At 30.6% G+C, this 18379-nt stretch overlaps 1 protein-coding gene across 1 annotated transcript; it reads left to right on the top strand.

Moving 5' to 3' along the window:
- The first annotated feature begins 14917 nt into the window (after nucleotides 1-14917).
- LOC115714293 (WEB family protein At1g75720) lies at nucleotides 14918-16404 on the top strand. Its single transcript, XM_030642938.2, has 2 exons — nucleotides 14918-15389; nucleotides 15622-16404. The coding sequence occupies exons 1-2, from the start codon at nucleotides 15219-15221 to the stop codon at nucleotides 16132-16134; spliced, it is 684 nt and encodes a 227-aa protein (XP_030498798.2). The 5' UTR covers nucleotides 14918-15218; the 3' UTR covers nucleotides 16135-16404.
- The last annotated feature ends 1975 nt before the right edge of the window (nucleotides 16405-18379 follow it).

Here is an 18379-nt window from a genome sequence, read left to right as displayed (position 1 = left end):
CTAGTTGCAGCAAATTTCCTTCTAAAATTAGTTTACAATTTATTCCAGCAATCCATAGATCCTGGCTCTACCTTTTTGAATCATTCCTCTACAGACCCTCTCAATGTTAATGGGAAACATAAGCATTTGGCGTCATTACTGACCCTCATGACTATCAAAACCCTTTTGAATCTAGACAGGTGATCACTTGGATCTGTGTCACCCGTGTACATAGTCATTTTTAGTAGTTTGAAGTTTTTTGGGAGTTCAACCTCTAGTATATTCCTCGCACAAGGCTCTCAATCCTCACAATCTGATTTTGAGTCATCTCCCTTCCATCTTTGGGAGACCCTTACTATGTCCTTTCGAAAGATAACAAGTTTGGTCAGGATCCCCTCATTTAGGATACCCTCGGAGGCTGGTGCGGCTTTTTTCCTCTAATCAAGGTGTGCCCTTGAGTCTCCATGTTTGGCATTAAGTTTATGTCGTAAATCGACCTAGAGATTTTTCCTAGCAGACTCCTTTTATTTTTTTTGGCTCTTAATGCATAGGTACGCTCCTCTAGTCTCCACAGTCCTAAGGGCTAGTTATTTCCTTTGGGAAATCTACCCCTGCAGATCTTTCTCTTTTGGGAGATCAAAGCAAACTTTCATGGATCACAGGCCTTTTTGTTCTTTCCAAACACAGTTGTGGGATTTTCCTTTGGGGCAGGCCTCTCTAGAGGGTATATGGTGGGACTAGGCTCCCTATTCTTTTATTTTTGGCCTTCTTCGGGTTGCGAGGGCTTTTCCCCAGTCTTTTCTTGTACAAACAAAACTATAGTTGGATCCACTTAGATGCCCGCATTTTCCATTGCTCTTTTTATGGCAATCAATATTTCTTGCATTCTCTTTTTTGCTTTTTTTGTTCTGCCAACTCAGCCTCATGGTCAACAACCTTTTGCCTTAGCTGAACTAGCTATGTATAGTTGTCTTCATCGTATTCTTCATACTCTTCTTGGTTTGTATTGTCGGGGTCATCAGTATTTCCTCCTCTTTCAACACCCACCCTAGACGCTACCTCTTCTTCTTCTAGGTCGTTAGGTTGTTGTGGACGTGAAATGTTCCTTGTCATCACCATTGTACCATGTGGTTATTAATGATCTTCTTTTTAGGCAAGCTTCCTACAACTTTCATTGAAAGCACCAAAATATTGACTAAAATTTTCGACAACCAATGTTTTTCAACCGATCCCCTTTTTTATACATCATTAGGGTATTTATAGGCTCATTATGGTGAAAAAAGGCCACTATTGTTGTGTTTGTATGAACTATGCTTTGCACAATTTCGTAAAATTGATCTTAGGGCATGATTGCCTACTTTTATAATGTATTTGGGTGGTCTATAGACGTTTGGTGGGATTTGACTTATCCCTTATTTATGACTTGATAACTCATTTATGCAATAGTCAATGTCAATTGATATATAGGGTCTCGTGAAATCAAAAAATTATGGGTTTAACCCTTAAACACATATGTTCAGCGTAAGTTGTCAGATGCTTTTCCCCATGTCGCATTAAATGTGTGCACAATATTTTTTTCCTCAAGTAGTGTGCTTAACTCCGTCAGTCCTCCCCTGCCCTTCTTCGGGTCAACTTCACTTGCGAAGAAGAAAATATAAAGGATATTCTTTATCCAACTAGACTCTCTCGAAAATGACTAATTTGTAATTATTTATTTAGAATAATAGACTCCGAGAGTAATTAAGTTAGTGTGTCATTGTTTTATTGTATTTATGGACATTTGACCAAATTCTTAAGCTAATTATACTTATTTTAGAGAAAAGTATATGGACACACTTGTATTAGATTTTTTACTTGAAAAAATGATATAGTGACACTAGGAGCTCCACTAGTCCTTTGAAATTGCATTGTGTTCAAGAAATAGTGAGGTTGATATAGAACATGTTGGGTTGATATAGCTAGCTCAAAGTGTAAAAGAGCATGCATGGACTTATAATCTTTCTTTCAGTGTATGAATATAATGTTTACTGTAACATCCTCATTTTGATTGGATTTGTACTTTGTAGGCATCTCATTTTGATTTATTATTTGGAGGCTTGCAAACATTGTTTCATTATAGTGATGCAAGGATGGCATCTTCAGATATACCTGGCTAGATTAGAGAGCATACCCAAATATATTTTGAGCTATGCAGATTATAACTCAAAATGAAGAGCTTGGAAGACTTCTTTGAAGAAATGAAAGAAATTGGAGAAGAAAGAAAATTTGTATAATACATTTAGGGTTCGTTTGGAACGCCGTATTAGGTTGTATTGTATTGTATTGTATTGTTATATTATTTATAATAATATAATATATAGATTAAATATGTGTAATAAACTAATAATATGTAACATATGACTATATTAGTTGTCATCTTTTTGTAGCATTTGGGGAGTTGTTACTATGAGTAACCTCCACCATTATCACCAACATTAAGAGTGTAAAAGATGTTACACACCTTTATTTGAAATTCTTAATGCTATAGGAGTTATGGTGTGTGTAAGAGTTACATTTGAGTCCATAACATCTATAGGGGTTATGAGTTTGAATTTCAAATGGTGATATCCTAAACACTATATAAAGAGGTCTAAGGTGCTCATTTTGGAGAGGAAGTTTTCTATCAAGAAAGCACTTTGCTAGAAAACCCTAAAAGGCTTGATAATTCCCAAAGCTATTTCCTAGAGAGTTCCCTTAGTGCTTAGAGATAGGGGGAAATAAGCTTTTGGACAAAGGTGTAATACCTTGTTCAAGCCATGGTGATCCCCACTAATCTACACTCAAGGTTGTGAGTGAGTGATCTTCTTTTTCTTCTTCATATTATATATATGTATGTGTTATATAATATTGTGTAATCTATCTTCTCTTCTACCTTTCATATATATATAATATCTATATATATTGTATATTATGTATTGTAACATTTATTCAATCTCTTTGTTGATCCTTGTATTATATTGCAATAGTGTTGTAATGTCTTGATTTTCTTCCATTGTTATAAAATCTCTAACAATCAAAAGCTTATCCCTTTTCAATGGAAGAGGTGATAAATCAAGATTGTGAGAATACAAGGATATGAGATTTTATGTAAAAACCATTCATGGGTGAGCATGGGGGTGTATATTATGTGATTTACTATATTTTATATAACAGTAATATATATTATATATATATGAGTTATATATATATGTGATCATGTGTTTATATCATATTATATATATGATATTTGAAATTTATATCATGTTATTTTATGTATATATGTGAGATATATAATATATAACATGTATATATTGTTATATAAATTAACAATTAACCCAAGATCTATTTGTATATAACATAGAACACAATAATAAGATATAATAATTAGGTATGTGTACCTGATTGATCCATAGCAATTATCTCTGATTGATCCACAACAGTTACTCCAATTTGATAGTGCAATACTATCAACTAAGTCTTCCTCCCTAGATCTCTAAATCAGAAGCAGTTTATTTTCTCTGATTATCAAAAGGTATACAATTGTGATGAGACAATATGTATTTATAGAGTTAGGGAGGGGACTTAGCTACAAAACCCTAGTTGGGCTGGGCCTGCTCATCAAAGGCTTCAGTCAACTAGAAAAGCCCACACTTCTGCTTCACCTAGACTTTACACACAGATGCTAAGCCCATTAACAATTGATCACCAACAACATGGGCTAACTCAGCAAAGAACTATCCAATCAACCCAAGTTTTAATAAAACCAATAAAATTTAATGTAAGCCCAAATAAAAGTCTAACATTCTCCCACTTGGGCTACATTGATTTTAATACATATATATTATATATCAAAATAATTTTGTTTGAAAACGACTCATGGGTTGAACAACAGGAAAACATTTGTGGCCACTTTAAAAAATGATAGTTCTCTGATAGCATCTCAACATACCGGTCCAATTTAACCTTTGATAATGAACTATGACAGTCATATTGTTTTTAAATCAACAAAAGACATTCATAATCACAAATACCAAAGTATTAAATCGACATGGTCAATAAGTCTAGTAGTGTGGTAAGGAATTATGTTCAACATGTGATCAATTTAAAATAACATAATATCCTTATCAGTCCTCAATTTCACTGATACCGTGATGCTTAATAAATAAGCCAGTGAAATTCATCATACACCACTTAAAATAAGTAAGTGTCACTATACTTGCTTAAAACATTAAGCCAACAAAATATCATTGTCATTTAGTAAATATACTTAAAATACAATGATCACAATAAGATATGAACTACATGCTTTCAATTCAATTATTCTCGAGAATATAACAAAGCCTAACTGAAAGCATAAACATCCAATAATCAAAAAAAGTATTGGCCCACAAAGTAGTTCATAACATCAACAAGTAAATTACATATAAATGTAATCTCAAAAGATAAAGCAAGAAACTCCCACTAACCCAAAGGAGCAAAAGATTATAAAATGCCTATATCAAAAACATGTTTATCAAACAATATGGCACTTAATCCTTTGGTTAGAGGATCTGCAAACATCAACTTGGTCTTTCAATATTCTATCACAATGTCTCATTTCTTAGCCAAGTCTTTAATAGTGAGATACTTTATTTCCTTATATTTAGAAGCACTACTAATCTCATTATTCTTTGAAAAGAAAACAACAATATTATCATCACAATAAATTAGTATAGGAGAGGAAATAGGATCAACTAGTCGTATCTCTAAAAACAAAATTCTTTAACCATAGAGCTTGCAAAGATGCACCATAACATACGACAAATTCAACATATATAGTAGATGATACGATTAAAGTCTATTTAACACTTTTTCAAGAAATAGCAGCACCAACAAAAGTGAAAATATAGCCAGAAGTTGACTTTAAATCATCTACATAACCACCAAAATCTGAATCTGAATAACCAACAACTTAAAGATTGTTGACATGCTTATACACAAGCATAAAACTCTTCGTTCTATGCAAATATCTCAAAACTTTATTGGCTGCAACCCAATGATCATGGCCAGGATCAGATAAATATCTCCTAAGAACATCGACCATGAAAGCAATATCAGGTCTAGTGCAAACCTAAGCATACATCAAACTCCCTACTGCACTTGCATATGGGATATTCTTCATTGCTTCTCTTTTAAGTCGTTCTTAGGACATTGTTGCTTAGTGAACTTGTCCCTTTTCAGAATAGGAACAGAACCAGCTTTACACAAATCCATGTTGAACCTTTTGAGCACACGATTAATGTAAGCTTCTTGAGATAAGCCAAGAGCTTTTCGATTCCTGTCACGATGGATCTCAATCCCCAAAACATAGGATGCCTCTCCAAGATCTTTCATATCAAAATTGGAAGACAGAAAATTTTTGGTCTCATTTAGTAATGACAAATCACTGCTGGCAAGTAAAATGTCGTCTACATAAAGAACAAGAAAAATATAACGACTCCCACTGATCTTCATATAAATACACTGATCAAACTTGTTCTCTACGAAACCAAACGATGTCACAACCTTGTCAAACTTCAAGTACCACTGGTGAGATGCCTGTTTGAGACCATAAATGGATCGTTTTAACTTGCAAACCAAGTTGTCATTTCCATTTTCCTCGAAGCCTTCAGGTTGAGACATATAGACTTGCTCACTCAATTCTCCATTCAGAACAACAGTTTTAACAATCATTTGATGCAACTCTGAATCAGAGTGCACAACTAAATCCATAATAATTCTGAATGAATCTTTAGTGGAAACAGGTGAGAAAATTTTGAGTGTAATCAATACCTTCTCTTTGAGTAAAGCCTTTAGCCACTAAATGCGCTTTAAACCTTTCAATCTGTCCCTTTTTATCCCTTTTAGTCTTTAAAATCCACTTACAACCTATTGGTTTAAAACCATCAAGTAATAGAACAAACTCCCATACATTATTTTTGTCCATGAACTTAAACTCACCATCTATAGCTTTTATCTATTTTGAAGAATGTGGACTATTAAGTGCTTCACTAAAAGTGACAAAATCCACAAAATGATCAGTATCATATTCTCCTTCTCCAAGGTAAATAAAATTATCATCACACGTTATTGACATCTTTTGTCTTTGAGATCTCCATATAGGAGGTACTTCTGGAATAACCTCTATTTGTTGACCATCATTTTGAATGGCATATTCCACAATTAGATTTCTCTGACCCTCATCAACAACAAAACCTTCTTCAATAACAGGATCTTCATTAGCAATAGGAGCTTCATCATTAATAGGCCCTTCATCAATAATAGGACCTTCATCATCTTCGATATCGGGAGCAACGTATTCATCAACAATGGGAGCATTACCAACTGGAGTAGGATGGAGACTACTATAATCATCTCTTGAAAATGACATAGGAATACAAATTCCTTTAGATGACTCCCCCATTTCAAGAGATGTTGAAGGAATTTTTTCAGCAACGTCAAATTCCAGAAATTTAGCAGTCTGAGATTCAACAATTCGCATACCACGAGTAGGACAGTAAAAGCGATAGCCTTTTGAGCGCATTGGATAACCAATGAAATAACAGCGATTTGTTCTCGGATCTAACTTTTTCAAATTAGGATCATAAATCTTTACTTCAGCTGGACAACCCCATACTCGAAGATGATTAAGACTAGGCTTCCGCCCAGTCCACAACTCAAAAGGGGTCTTGGGAACAGATTTACTGGGAACACGATTTAAAATATAAGTTGCAGTCATAAGTGCTTCACCCCATAAAAACTCTGGAAGATTTGTTCTACTCATCATACTTCTAACCATATCCATGAGAGTGCGATTTCTCTTTTCAGCAACGCCATTTTGCTCAGGTGAACCAGGCATAGTGTATTGAGCAACTATACCATTTTCTTGTAAGTACTCTGCAAAAAACCCCATGTGTTGTCCAGATTCTGTATAACGACCATAATATTCTCCTCCACGATCAGAATGAACAACTTTGATGACTCTTCCTAATTGTTTCTCAACCTCATTTCGAAAAATTTTGAGTTTATCAAGGGCGTCAGATTTTTCTTTGATTAAATAGGTGAATCCATAACGAGAAAAATCATCGATAAAAGTGATAAAATACTTGTTTCTGCACAACGTGGTGGAATAAGGACCACTGATGTCTGTGTGGATAATTTCCAATAAAGATTGACTGCGGTTTGCAGTCTTCTTTCTTATTTTAGTCAATTTTTCACCAGTACAATCAGCACAAGTATCACAACCAGAAACATCAATAGGAGAAAGAATTTTAGCTAGAAGTAATCGATCAATTCTTTCTTTAGAAATATGACCCGATTTATCGTGCCAAAATAATAAGGATGTTATCTTAATATAAGATTTCTTATTCACAATATTCACAATATTGAAAAAGGAAGCTAAGGAAGTCAATGATAATTTGAAAAGAATATCAGAGTAAAAACAGTTTCCAATTATTCGGAGTCAAACATAATGTCAACACTATAATTGGCAAAACAAAAAAAGAAAATCATTGTTTAACTAAAGGCGGAAGCGAAACTGAATTACTTTAAAAGTAGGAATCAAGAAAGTACTGTTCAAAACAATCTGAACACTAAACTGTAATTCAAGAATAAGTGTGCCAATATAGATTACATCAACTCCAACATAAGTGCCACTTTAAGCTTTGACTCCTTCTCACTTATCTTCTTGAAATCCCTTAGCCTCTGGTTGTTGTTGTTTCTCTTCATATTTTCTTTATCCTTTGTTGGGCTTGAGTTGAGAAACAAAGTGAGAAGACTCATTCTTTTCATTTTGTTAGCTTGCTTGTTTCAGCTACACACTGAGAAATTAGATCACTAAAACTCCATGTTTTATTATAAGTGTTGTAGGCTGTCTTGATAAGACTGAAAGAGGCAGAAAGTGCATGAAGAGCTTGATGAATAATGAAAAAGTCGGGAAGAGGAATATTATAATCTTTCAACTTGTACTGAACATTCACCAATTTCAGAATAAAATCTCGCACTCCTTTTAATTCATCATACTTAATGGTTGTCATTTCATCCATAAGATGTCCAGCTTCAGCGTTTTCACCAGTGTGAAATAGTTTTGAAATATTCATTAGCATTTGTGGTGTTTGGCAAACCATCAAAAGATGTTCAGGAATTAAACGGTTCATAGCAATGAGACTAAGATGATTTGAATTTTTCCAATGTGCATGAAGAATTTTTTTTTTTTTTTTTGGGCAACAATTCTGATATTAGAATAAGATCAGCAGATTTTTCTTCTCGAAAGCATAAGTCCAAATCTATTATGCCTAAAGCAATTTTCACATCTCGTTTCCATGTCTTAAAGTTGAAGCATTCAGAATTCAGATGAAAACGTTATTGTTGTTCGCAGAAAGGAGACCGAAAAATCCAAAAATTAAAACTTGATCAAGCCATATGAGCCAAGCAATTAGAAAATATTGTAGAGTCAACTGGTCATTATAAACTCCCCTTTGGGGTGAGAATATAACACACACATGATCTACCTTCATGAAGTTAACAATAAAGAAAAAAAATACATATCAATTAAGAATTTATTACCTTTGGGCAAATAAATTTCTTAAATAATATATATTAATTCAATCAAAAAATAATAATAAATATATATATTTAAATTATTACCTTTGGGCAAATAATTAAAATATACACATTTAATATTAACTCACTTCATGGAATGTGAACTAATATGTATAACTACTACCTTTGGGCAAGTAATTACACATATAGCCAACCAAAATAAATATTTTCTATAACATATGAAATTTGGTAATAATATAATCATTAAAAATTTAATAATTTTCAACCAAATTTCCAAGAAGTTATATATAAATTGCTTGTAATATATTGATAATAAAAAAAATAAAGTGTCCACCATAACACATTATTTTTGTATCAAACAACCAAGTTTTATAATTTTAGAACAACAAATAATCAAAAGATGTGATTAATGAGAAAATTGGTGGAGACTACATAGTCAAAATAAATTAAATAAGAGAGTGACTATGTCATATGGAACGAGAAGAAACCCAAAAAATTTCTATGATTGACGGATTTTAAAAAATCATCAAAAATTATTTTTAATAATTTTTTAACTACATAATTATCATTAAAATAATAATAATTATTAAACGGAGTCAAAAAATTAATTAAAAATCATAGAAAAATCAGAAATTAAATTTTAAGGACGCTGGAAAAAAAAACGTCGAAAAACGACACCTGGCGGTGCCGCACGCGCCCCCACGCGCCGGCTGTGCGAGTGGGCGTTGCGGCTGGACTCCATCTTCTTCCTCCAGCCGGATCTCCAGGCGGGTCGCGCGACCCGGTTCCAGCGCAGTCGGGTCTGGACGAATTCCGGGCAAAAACCACGACGAAAACTTGCGATTTTTGATGGGTTTTGCTCGGGATGAAATTTCTAGTTGATCTATTGTATTAATTTCGGGTATAAATAACGATATGGGTCTCGATCGGATTGTTTTCAATCCGAAAACTAAGAACAAAAAAAAAAAAAAAATTCCCGATTTTGATTTTGTTGCAGCCGAATTCAAATTAAACGATGTAGAAACATTGTAAATTAGTTGGTAATGAGATTTGCACCATCAATTTTAATGTATAAACAATAGAATCAAAAAACCCAAATTGAATTTCATAAAGAAAAATACATAAACCCTAAAAAAAAAATTAATCTTAAAATTCTCCTAAGTTACTCAATGATTTTATGCAAGTAATATATCAAAAGAAAGAGAATTTAATGAGGAATAAAACCCCTAAACTTTTAAGATCGAAAAATAAAAAATTCAACATAAAATAATAACGAAATTAATATGTAATTGGAAAAAAAATAACATATACATATTAATTGTTATAAAAAATTATAGGTTCTAAATCATATACAATAGGCAATCTGATACCACATGTTATATAAATTAACAATTAACCCAAGATCTATTTGTATATAACATAGAACACAATAATAAGATATAATAATTAGGTATGTGTACCTGATTGATCCATAGCAATTATCTCTGATTGATCCACAACAGTTACTCCAATTTGATAGTGCAATACTATCAACTAAGTCTTCCTCCCTAGATCTCTAAATCAGAAGCAGTTTATTTTCTCTGATTATCAAAAGGTATACAATTGTGATGAGACAATATGTATTTATAGAGTTAGGGAGGGGACTTAGCTACAAAACCCTAGTTGGGCTGGGCCTGCTCATCAAAGGCTTCAGTCAACTAGAAAAGCCCACACTTCTGCTTCACCTAGACTTTACACACAGATGCTAAGCCCATTAACAATTGATCACCAACAACATGGGCTAACTCAGCAAAGAACTATCCAATCAACCCAAGTTTTAATAAAACCAATAAAATTTAATGTAAGCCCAAATAAAAGTCTAACATATATATGAGTAATATATATTATATATATGTAGAGCATGTGATATAATATATATTAGTGAGATTAAATATGTAGAAATAATTATTTTTATGTATTTATATGAGACATGCATACATAATATATGTTATATATGTGTATATAATATATATCATGTATATTAATGTGTATATATATGTTATATATGTGTGAGGTATGTAACATATATAGTTGTGTAATTAATGTATATATTATGTGTATATGATATATATGTATATTATAGTATATATGTTATATATATGAGATATGTAACATATATATTATAAATTTAATATTGATCTCATGTGTATGTTACATATAAGATGTTGATTAGTAACATACATAATATATTAATGTATGAGTTATATAGTATGATAATAATGTTGATAGTAATAATATAATATTTTTTTATTGCTATTGATGTGGAAATTATTATCATCTATTTTGTGAATAAAGAATATTTTAAATTCTTTTTCAATTTGGTAGTGAACATCTCACTTTATGAGATAATAAAAGATGACTTTTGAGAAGTTACATCTTTTATTGGGTTATAAGAGATAAGCATCTCATATTTGAGATAAGGAAAAGTGGACTATGAGAGTTACACTTTTATTGGACTTGCATTGTCATAAGCAAGAACAAATGGATTAAAAGTGAATCCAAACTTGTGAAATGAGCCATAAATTGGAAGAGCAATTTTGGACTCAAAAGTAAATGAATCAATGTGGATTCAAAAATAGTGAAAAGATAACAAAATTGGAGAAGCAATTTTGAATCTTAAATATCAAAGTTGTGAACAAAATTGATGAGAATTTTGTTAACTTTGGTATAATTTTGGGCTAATCTCAATAAGGAGATAACCTTAAAATTATGAGTAAAAATAATCACATTATTTTATGAGTAGTAATGTGAGTTTGGTATTTTAGTTTTGTTGAGAAAACTAAAAATATCAAATGGTATTTTTAAAGTGGCCTTAAAGAGTCATTTGAAGAGGAAAATGCACAAAAGTGATATTTTATATACACTTTATGGTAAAAATGTGGGGGTGAGCCACAAATTTAATCAAAATATGTTGAGACATTATTGATTAATTTATTTGATTTTGAATTCAAATTCTAAATCAAATTTGGCTATGTGTATATGTAAAATTTTGACATATTTTGGTGTCAAAGTTAAGTGAAAATAATTTCAAGAAGGAAATTAATTAAAAGAGTTATAGAGACAAAGTGGTCTTCTATATTTTAAAATCAAGATATTGTCTTGATAATGAAATGTGAAAGTGTGGGGGTGTATACTCTAATATGAGAAAGTTTAGACAAACTTGGTGTCTAAAAATAGAATGAGAATTTAGACATGTTTGGTGTCTAAATTGGTGTATTTTTGATATGTTTGGTATCAAAATTATTGAGAATTTGAGTTGTGTGAAAATTAATCTTTTATGATTGAATTTTCAAAGCTTAAGTACTTAAGGAGAAAAGTGGTCACAAAGTGAACACTATATTTCGGCATGCATGATTCACATGGAATCAATAGTGAGAGGTTATAACAAATCGCTTAATCTCCGTATAAGATTAAAGCATGAATTTTCGAGGGATGGGACCTAAACTCCCTTAGTGTTTTGCTCATTGATAGTAACCTATCTTAACACTAGTAAACATCTAGTCTTAAGTTCAATAGGTACTAACAAGTCAATAGAGTGAATATGGTACTCAATTGTCCCATCTATGGATGAGTACATGTGGTGAAAATTGAGGGTTAAAATCGAAAAGTTTTTTAATGGAGCTTAAGCTTAAGAAAACTCACTTAAGCTTAAGAAGTGTCTAAAGAGTGGTGAGACACTAAAACTCCACCTATATGGACTAGAGGTGGTGCCGCCTCTTATGAGAATTGGGAGTTATTCTCTAGAGAGTCCATGAATTGGAATTTTGCACATGGCCATTAACGGTGCAAGAGCGAGACATGCGGTCTCAAGTGAGCATTAGCGAGGGTGTGTGTGTTATCACCGGTTTGTATTAAAGGAATAATGGTTCAATGCTACGACAACCAAAATTTCATCAAACTTTGTGGTAACTACACTAAGGTAAAATTCAAGTCGAAAGACATTTTACCTAATGCACCTAAGCAAGATTTCTTTAGAAGTGTGTATTTAGTCAATCAAAGTGGGGGAATGTTATATTTTGATATAATATTTTTTATTGATTAAATAAATGTTACAAATGTTACAAGTTTGTTACTAAAGAGATAATATTTAATCTAGTGGGGGATTGTTATATTATTTATAATAATATAATATATAGATTAAATATGTGTAATAAACTAATAATATGTAACATATGACTATATTAGTTGTCATCTTTTTGTAACATTTGGGGAGTTGTTACTATGAGTAACCTCCACCATTATCACCAACATTAAGAGTGTAAAAGATGTTACACACCTTTATTTGAAATTCTTAATGCTATAGGAGTTATGGTGTGTGTAAGAGTTACATTTGAGTCCATAACATCTATAGGGGTTATGAGTTTGAATTTCAAATGGTGATATCCTAAACACTATATAAAGAGGTCTAAGGTGCTCATTTTGGAGAGGAAGTTTTCTATCAAGAAAGCACTTTGCTAGAAAACCCTAAAATGCTTGATAATTCCCAAAGCTATTTCCTAGAGAGTTCCCTTAGTGCTTAGAGATAGGGGGAAATAAGCTTTTGGACAAAGGTGTAATACCTTGTTCAAGCCATGGTGATCCCCACTAATCTACACTCAAGGTTGTGAGTGAGTGATCTTCTTTTTCTTCTTCATATTATATATATGTATGTGTTATATAATATTGTGTAATCTATCTTCTCTTCTACCTTTCATATATATATATATATAATATCTATATATATTGTATATTATGTATTGTAACATTTATTTAATCTCTTTGTTGATCCTTGTATTATATTGCAATAGTGTTGTAATGTCTTGATTTTCTTCCATTGTTATAAAATCTCTAACATGTATTGTATTATATTGAATTGGATTATATATCATATTTTTATATAATACTATGTTAAACTTTAATTTATACTAAAATATTATATATTTAGGTGTCCATAAAAATTATTACCACATATAGTTTTACATAAAAATATTGCATAAAATACAATTCAATATAATACAATACAATACAATACGACCTAATACGGCGTTCCAAACGAGCCCTTAGTATTTGGTTTTAGTTTTTTTTTTTTTTTTTGTAATATAATAAATTTATGTGTTTATTGGGGATGTTTTTTTATACATATGACATTTTATTGTAATGTTAATCTGTTTCAATTAATGAAAATATTTATAAATTTTATTTTATGAATATGTCGACAATTATAAATTTTTAAAAATTCCATTTTCTAAAATATCATCTAGTACATTTTTCTAAATTATATTAAAATTAATTTTTTAATTTAAAAAATAAAGAATATATAATTTAATAATATTTTAAAATATTTTTTAATTATTTTTAGTGACATTTTTTCAAATGACACCAAAGAGATTATAGTAACATTTGTATCTTTGCTCACACCGTTATATCTTACATTTTTAGAAAATGTCACTAAATCCATAAATGTTACTAAAATTAAGCAATAATAACATTTATAAATGTTACTAAATTCTAAATCCCTATTTTAGTGTAGTATTACATCAACTTCATAATTTTTTATTTAAATGAAAAAAAAAAATAGTGTATCAATGCCACTATTTGGCATCAATCTAAATTTTTAGAATGACATTTATTTCTTTCCAATATTATAGTACCTTTATATTTTGCCAACTAAATTATTCACCTCAATAAGCATTCTCCAAATTTTTTTAGCATCTCTAATGGGAGACAACACCTATAATTATCAAAATACACATATTATCCTAATATATATATATATATATATATTTTTTTTTTTATTTTCTCTCCTATTCACATAAGATTTGACACACTTTTTTACAAAAATTATAAACAACTCTAAAAATTATCCACCATAATCTAATATACTATTTTTTAATTAAATTTTATAATAACATATACTCTTTATTAATAAAGTAACTTTAAAAGAAAAAATTAAATAATGTCATATCACCATTGCTTATTTTAAACAATAATATTTATAAAATTAATTTAAAATATTAATTAAAATACACATGTAATGTAACAAAGATCACTCCATAAATTCAATCGTGCTTTTAGTTTTGGTATGCATAAGACATGGTTTCATGATGGAATTGCTATTTCCAAGTGTCAATTGGGCTCCACCAGTGCTGAAATGGAAGCTGGGGTCCATGAAGAAAGTATATTTAGATAAATATACAATAATAATTAAATAAAAAAAAAAATAAAGAGGTCATAATCAAGAGAAGAAGGAATGCATTTTCAATTATAACTAACCCCAAAAAAACAATCTTTGATCAAGATGGTCCAACCAAACCAACCCAACTCATTATATGTCAACTTCAATTAACAAAATTCAAGTGTAGTGGACGCAAAGAAAAACACAAAAGATTAATTTTCTCCAACATGATTTTATTAACAACCCTTTTCTTAACATCATAAAAAAGCAAAAATCAAATGAAACAAATCCCATTAGCAACAAACCCCTCTTTTATTTAAAAGGGGACATTCTTGTCACCTTCTTTACAATCATTCCTTCTTTGTTTTTCTTTTTGGTTCTCTATTAATAGTTTGTGCTCTTCAAGTGTTTGACAAAATTTTCTACACTAAACTTCTTAGCAAAAATAATGGACGGAGAATATCATCAACACCAAGAGCATGAGCAAGAGGGCAACCTAGTTGTCATTGGGCGCGCCGAGATTGACACTAGAGCGCCTTTCAAGTCCGTTAGAGAAGCAGTTGCTCTATTTGGAGAAAAAGTTTTGGTTGGTGAAATATATGCAAACAAACTCAAAGAGGTTATTTTTCTTTTCTTGTATCTTAATTTGTGTTTGAAAGTTCAAATTGGGATATTTTCATTTTCAACACTAGGAATATTTGACATGAAAATGTACAAGTCAAGTAGGACAAATATGTTGAATTGATTTTCTCATATTTGTAATTTGTAATGGGTTTTTTATGCATGGAAAAAAAATGATACTAACAACTATTTATTGTAATGGAAATAATATGCAATTTTGATGTGTGTAGATTAAAGCCGAGGAAGCTGAGAAAGGAAATGGTCAATCAAGAATTGGAGCTTTAACATTAGAGCTTGAGAACACAAAACAAAGTCTTGAAAAAGCTAAAGAAGAGACCAATTTAATGGCATATTGCATAAACACATTAAGAGAAGAGTTACAAGAAGCAAAAAGAGAACTACAAAAGTTAAAGGCAGTTAATCCTGACATTGAAGATCTCAAATTCATAGAAACCCCGAAAAGAATCGAAATCAAAACCGAAAAGAGTGAAGATGATGATGATGATGATGATGGTAAGGGATATTTTGATCATAATAGGAAGAGAAATGTGAAGTTTGCAAGTCCACCTTCACTAGCTCAAGTTATTGTTACAAGTAATGAGTTTGGTGGTGATAGAAGATCTCCTTCTATGAAGAAGAATAAGAGAAAGCCATTAGTGCCTATAATTGGATGGTTGTTTCACAACAAGAAAAAGGGTATTCAAGAGATTGATCAAACTTCTACACTTGATGCTCGTTGTTGATATTGATATATCATTTTGTGCACAAACACAAAAGTTTTAGTGTCTTTTTTTATTTTGGTTTGAAGAGAGAATGAAAAGAAGAGCTCTTTTCATTTTCACATAAGGAGTTTTTTACACTTGCCAAAGTTTTCATATGCTAGTTTGAATAAGATATCAGAGAGAGAAACACATAGGAGGGAAACAATTTTTTTCTTTTCTTTTTTCTTTTAAAGAAAAATAAAACAAAAACTCTTTGGGCTTGGGCTTGGCCTTGGGCCTGGGCCTCTGATGAAATGAATATGGTGTTGTAATTGTAAGAAGCACAATTTGGAGGAAATTAGACTCTATACCCTTTTTATATTGTCCTATCTTATTTTTACCCTCTTTTTTAAAGTCTATCATTTTTACCTTTTTTTTTTTAAATATTGTACCAATTTTGTCATTGTCACTTCAAAATACTCTCCATGTGACTCTCTTATGTCAGAGTATTTTAGGTACAATACATATAAAAAGAGGTATGTTTCAAATAAATATAAAATTAGAGCCAAATTTGATTAATTGATTAATAAAAGTGGTATTTTTCAACTTACCCCCACAATTTGCATATAGTGTAATGTATGGACTGATTTTTGCCATATTGTAAAAGAAATGAAGAAAAATACATAAAACGTATGTTTTTAACAAAATTATTGAAGAAAATGTGGGAATTTTTGTGTTGTTAAAATTCTCATTAAGCTAGTGTGTGGAGTGTGGTTGTGTTTGGATGTAGAAATTCATGTGCACTTAATTGCCTCTTCAATTCATAGATAAATAACTAAGTAAATATACCATCGTTTATGCTTTTTCTGTTTTTTCTTTAATTTTTAAAATACACTTTTTAATTAATTTATTTAAAGAGCATTCAGATTTGACACTTTGAATTTTAAACATCATATCTAAGTGTCAATTTATAATAGTTAGCGAGATTAAAATACACCAATAATAATATATTACTCTTGTAGTGCTTGACACGTATCTCTTACATTTGGAGAGCCATGAGAAATTAAATTTTAGTATAATTGGAAATATAATTATATAATTTGATGTGTTTATTTGACTATATAATTATACCGTAATTTTATAATTTGAGGTAATATACGAATATACGGATCCAATTACACACTCTATGAAAAATGATTGTAACTACACTATGTAATTCCTAAAACTTTCTATTGTAAATATTAATTAAAAAAAATATTTTCCTAACTAATTACTAACTATTTAATTAAATATAAATTTATATATAATTATCATTTCATATTTAAACACTTTGTACTAATACAAAAATATAATGTAATTACAAGGCTTAATAAATACACATTTACTATTTCAAAACATGTCTATTTTTCTTATTTAAAAGGTCAAGTTTTGAACTACTTGTTTGTTTGTTACTTGGTATTATAATGTGACATGTTGAATTCCTATTGGTTGATTTTAAACAAGTTAAGATTACCTCCTACAACATGTAGTTTATTAAAGAAACAAACCGACATGAAATCAAGTCTTAGGCATGGAAGAGAGATATTCAAGTTTCAATTCCCATGTAGTATAGTTACTTTGCTCCATCTCTAACATACCCCATTTGTTTATTGTCCTTCCCTACATTTGTCACCCAAAAAAATTAAAATTTTAAAAATTAAAAATTGAAAATAAAATAAGTTGTGGCATAGAAATATTCATGGTCATAAATCATAAATAAATAATATGATTTTTCTCCATTTGTTTTGGTAAGTCGGCGGAATTGAATACAAGATGTAGTTGATAGCAAAATCATGTCTCTTGAGAGTGCATTTATTTTATTACATTTTTTTTTAAAAAAAAAAAAATAACAAACACAAAAATTTTTTGTATAGAACTCTTCACATGCAGCCATGTGAAAACCTTACCAAGTAAGACAAAAAATTTCTTAAATATCATGAGCATGAGTCATGAGCAATGCATGGCTTTGGCTCCTCAGTGATTCATTAATAATGAGCCTTGGCTTAATTGCTTTGCCTTTCATCTTCATAAATCATATAACACATTTTGTTCTAACCAATTATGTATTAAACAAAGTATTAAATACATAAGGCTTACAATGCACCTAATTAAAATAAAGTCAAAATTTCTTTACTAAGTCTTGTCTTTTGACATGTTTTGAGAGTATCTTTGTCCTTGACGTTGTTGTTTCGAGTTTTTGCTATGGCTTCGAGTAGTCATCAAGATGGAGACTGGGTAGATCAATATG

This window comes from Cannabis sativa, chromosome 4 (genome assembly GCF_029168945.1).
Source record: "Cannabis sativa cultivar Pink pepper isolate KNU-18-1 chromosome 4, ASM2916894v1, whole genome shotgun sequence".
Taxonomy (NCBI): domain Eukaryota; kingdom Viridiplantae; phylum Streptophyta; class Magnoliopsida; order Rosales; family Cannabaceae; genus Cannabis; species Cannabis sativa.
Note: the sequence above shows the minus strand (reverse complement) of the source record. Positions and strands in the feature narration are given on the sequence as shown.